Here is a 2,500-nt window from a genome sequence, read left to right as displayed (position 1 = left end):
TAATGTGCGAGGTATTAACGACACCGGCTTCGGTGGAACTAGGAAATGATCGCGGGCGGCTCCCGGCGGGGTTTATTCACAATAATCCCAGATTTTGCAGCAAATAAAACGGGGTCAACTGGTCGACTTTATCTTAACCTCACGTGACAGAGCCCGGGAAAAAAAAGATGTCACGGATGGGATTCAGTCTTTGATCATGACTGTTGTGTGAACAGGCCTAGCAACAACAAACCTGAACATCATGAATGTTGTATCGACTTGTTTAAATGTGTGAGAATCATAAAATAAGCAGATACGAGGACGGGGAGCTGAAGTTATCTTGTTTTAGTAGCGTAACTGTTATAGCCGGATCCTTGTCACAGGACGACATCTAGTGGTCGATAGAACAAACTACACCACACGAGAGGGCTGGAAAACATCTACAAAAAGAATCCACGTGAAGAATCTTTAAGTTCCAAACAGCACTATCACTTTACAACATGTATTTGTTGGAAGACAATTCATCGTGTTGCCAATGGTCACACTAACCTGATTCATAAGTGAATACGGGTATTGTGATATATCAATATACAGGCTAATAATATAATGACCAAGCAAGTGTCAACAATATTTGCCTTTAAAACATATTGTTACATAGTCTACGTATCATATCATTCTTGGTAAATCACTTTACGAGGTAGTTTAAAAAAAAAAAAAAGAAGAAATGATTTAATCCCTGTAGCCTACATGCTCACGCAGACAGACAAAGGAGACGAGTGATTGTGCCATCATATCAGGATTTAATGATCAACACCTGTTTCAGAAGGTTGCCGGTGACAGTTCGTGACGGGTGCTGCAGTGCGGAGCCTGTTCTTCCGGTTGTTTACGTAGTGAACGTGGGAACGTGCCTAGGGAGAAGGGTCAGATGTCTCCCGGTAGTTAGAAAAATAACTTCTCCATTCCCTAATTTCATATTTCCCAAACAGGTAATAGCCTGAGCAGCAGCTACGAAACCACTGTCTGAAAGAACACGCAGTGGTTAAAAAGTTGTAGCCTGTAGTTGCAACTCGGGGCGGTGAAGCGGCGGTTTCTAGGGCGATAGGGAAATGTTTAGCTTTTCTTTGCCATTGTTGCCGTGAGACTTCAGCCCCTTCAGCCTTCAGTCTCTCCCTGCCATGGCCGAGGCGAGAGCGGAGGACGAGGACGACAACTTGAGGGAGGCGAGGGACTCTGTCGTTAGACGGAACCCCAGACCGAACAGCTCGTCTTCAGGTAAAGACAACACAATCTAACTATAGCGTACTGTCACTCCGCGCTAGTCACCGAGTTACTTCCAAGACACGGATAAAGGAGTCGGTTTGCGGAGTAGTTTCTTTCCTCTATTTCTATGGGAGAGAAAAACTTGATTGTCCCACGATGGTGTTGACATAGTGGGCATTGTTAGAACTGAGTTGTTGACATGTCTGCTCTGAGTGTGTTTACACACCAACGATAACTTTGTTGACTCGATATCAGCGTTGACAAAGTCGTGTAAAATGTGTTTTCCGTTAAGACGTCAGAACGCAAACTTTCCAGCTCGTGCTTGTTTCCCTTCAGATCCGCGTGCACTTGCACTCAGACAGTATAGGTTCGGCTGTATAGCCGCACTTAACGACTGCTTGTGTAAAACCTCTCAATGTTTTCCTGGTTAAAACGGTAAGGGACGTCATGTAAATGTTGTTTTAGTCAGGACTGGATACATATAGTGGACACACACACGCGCACACACACACACACACCAAACATTCCATAGCCTGACAGTAATAGTGCTAGGCAGTGCCAACACTGACACTACACTGAGACCACAGCCTTCTCTCTCTCCTCCCTCTGCCCCCTTTCTCTATCCCCCTCTTTATCTATACCTCCATCTCTCCCTCTCTCACTGTCTCATCTCACTCCCCCATTCTCTCTGTCTCTGTCTGTCTCTCTGTGTCTTTCTCTCTTTCTGTCTTTCTCTGAAATGGGAGGTTTTACTTAAACCCCTTCATTTAAGACTGAGCCCAGAAACAAAAGCTTAGCTGTGTGTGTGGTTGGTGGGGGTGGGGGGCATTCCAGGGTGCTAACTCCCCCTGGTTTCTCTTTAAGGAGATTAGCATGTTTCATCATATAACACAACCCTGACTGAGGTTGTGTATGCGTAACCTGCCTAATCTCAGGTCCGTTCTTCAGTATAAACAGGGTTGTGTGTGTGTGTGTTCGTTGGGAATTGGTCCCAGGACCAAGTTATAAAGATATAGACAGTCCTCTCCTCTCCAGCTGAGAACCATCCCAGACCTCTGTCTCAGCCAATCAGACAGCAGCACAAGCTCCACGCTCTGTTGTAACCAACCAATCGGAGAGCAGTGACTGTTCCAATCATAGTTTCCACATTCTGAAACCCAGAGAGAGAGAAAGGGGGGAGAGAGAGAGAGCGAACGAGGGGAGAGAGACGGACAGAGAGTGCTCTGCTGGACAGAGGAACCGTGTCTACTGTAGAAAGTTC

The 2,500-nt window shown here is 45.9% G+C and overlaps 1 protein-coding gene across 1 annotated transcript in view; it reads left to right on the top strand.

The window, feature by feature from the left end:
• Positions 1–785: 785 nt before the first annotated feature.
• The window catches only part of LOC124465951 (SH3 domain-containing protein 19-like), a 10,900-nt gene continuing 9,185 nt past the window's right edge, over positions 786–2,500 (top strand). Inside the window, exon 1 of the mRNA XM_047017642.1 lies at positions 786–1,251. Within this exon, the coding sequence (XP_046873598.1) occupies positions 1,155–1,251 (97 nt within the window). The 5' untranslated portion in view covers positions 786–1,154. The remainder of the gene's footprint in view (positions 1,252–2,500) is intronic.

Source organism: Hypomesus transpacificus, unplaced genomic scaffold (genome assembly GCF_021917145.1).
Source record: "Hypomesus transpacificus isolate Combined female unplaced genomic scaffold, fHypTra1 scaffold_61, whole genome shotgun sequence".
In the NCBI taxonomy this organism is placed as follows: Eukaryota; Metazoa; Chordata; class Actinopteri; order Osmeriformes; family Osmeridae; genus Hypomesus; species Hypomesus transpacificus.
The sequence above is the reverse complement of the archived record's forward strand: the minus strand, read 5'-3'. Positions and strand labels throughout refer to the sequence as shown.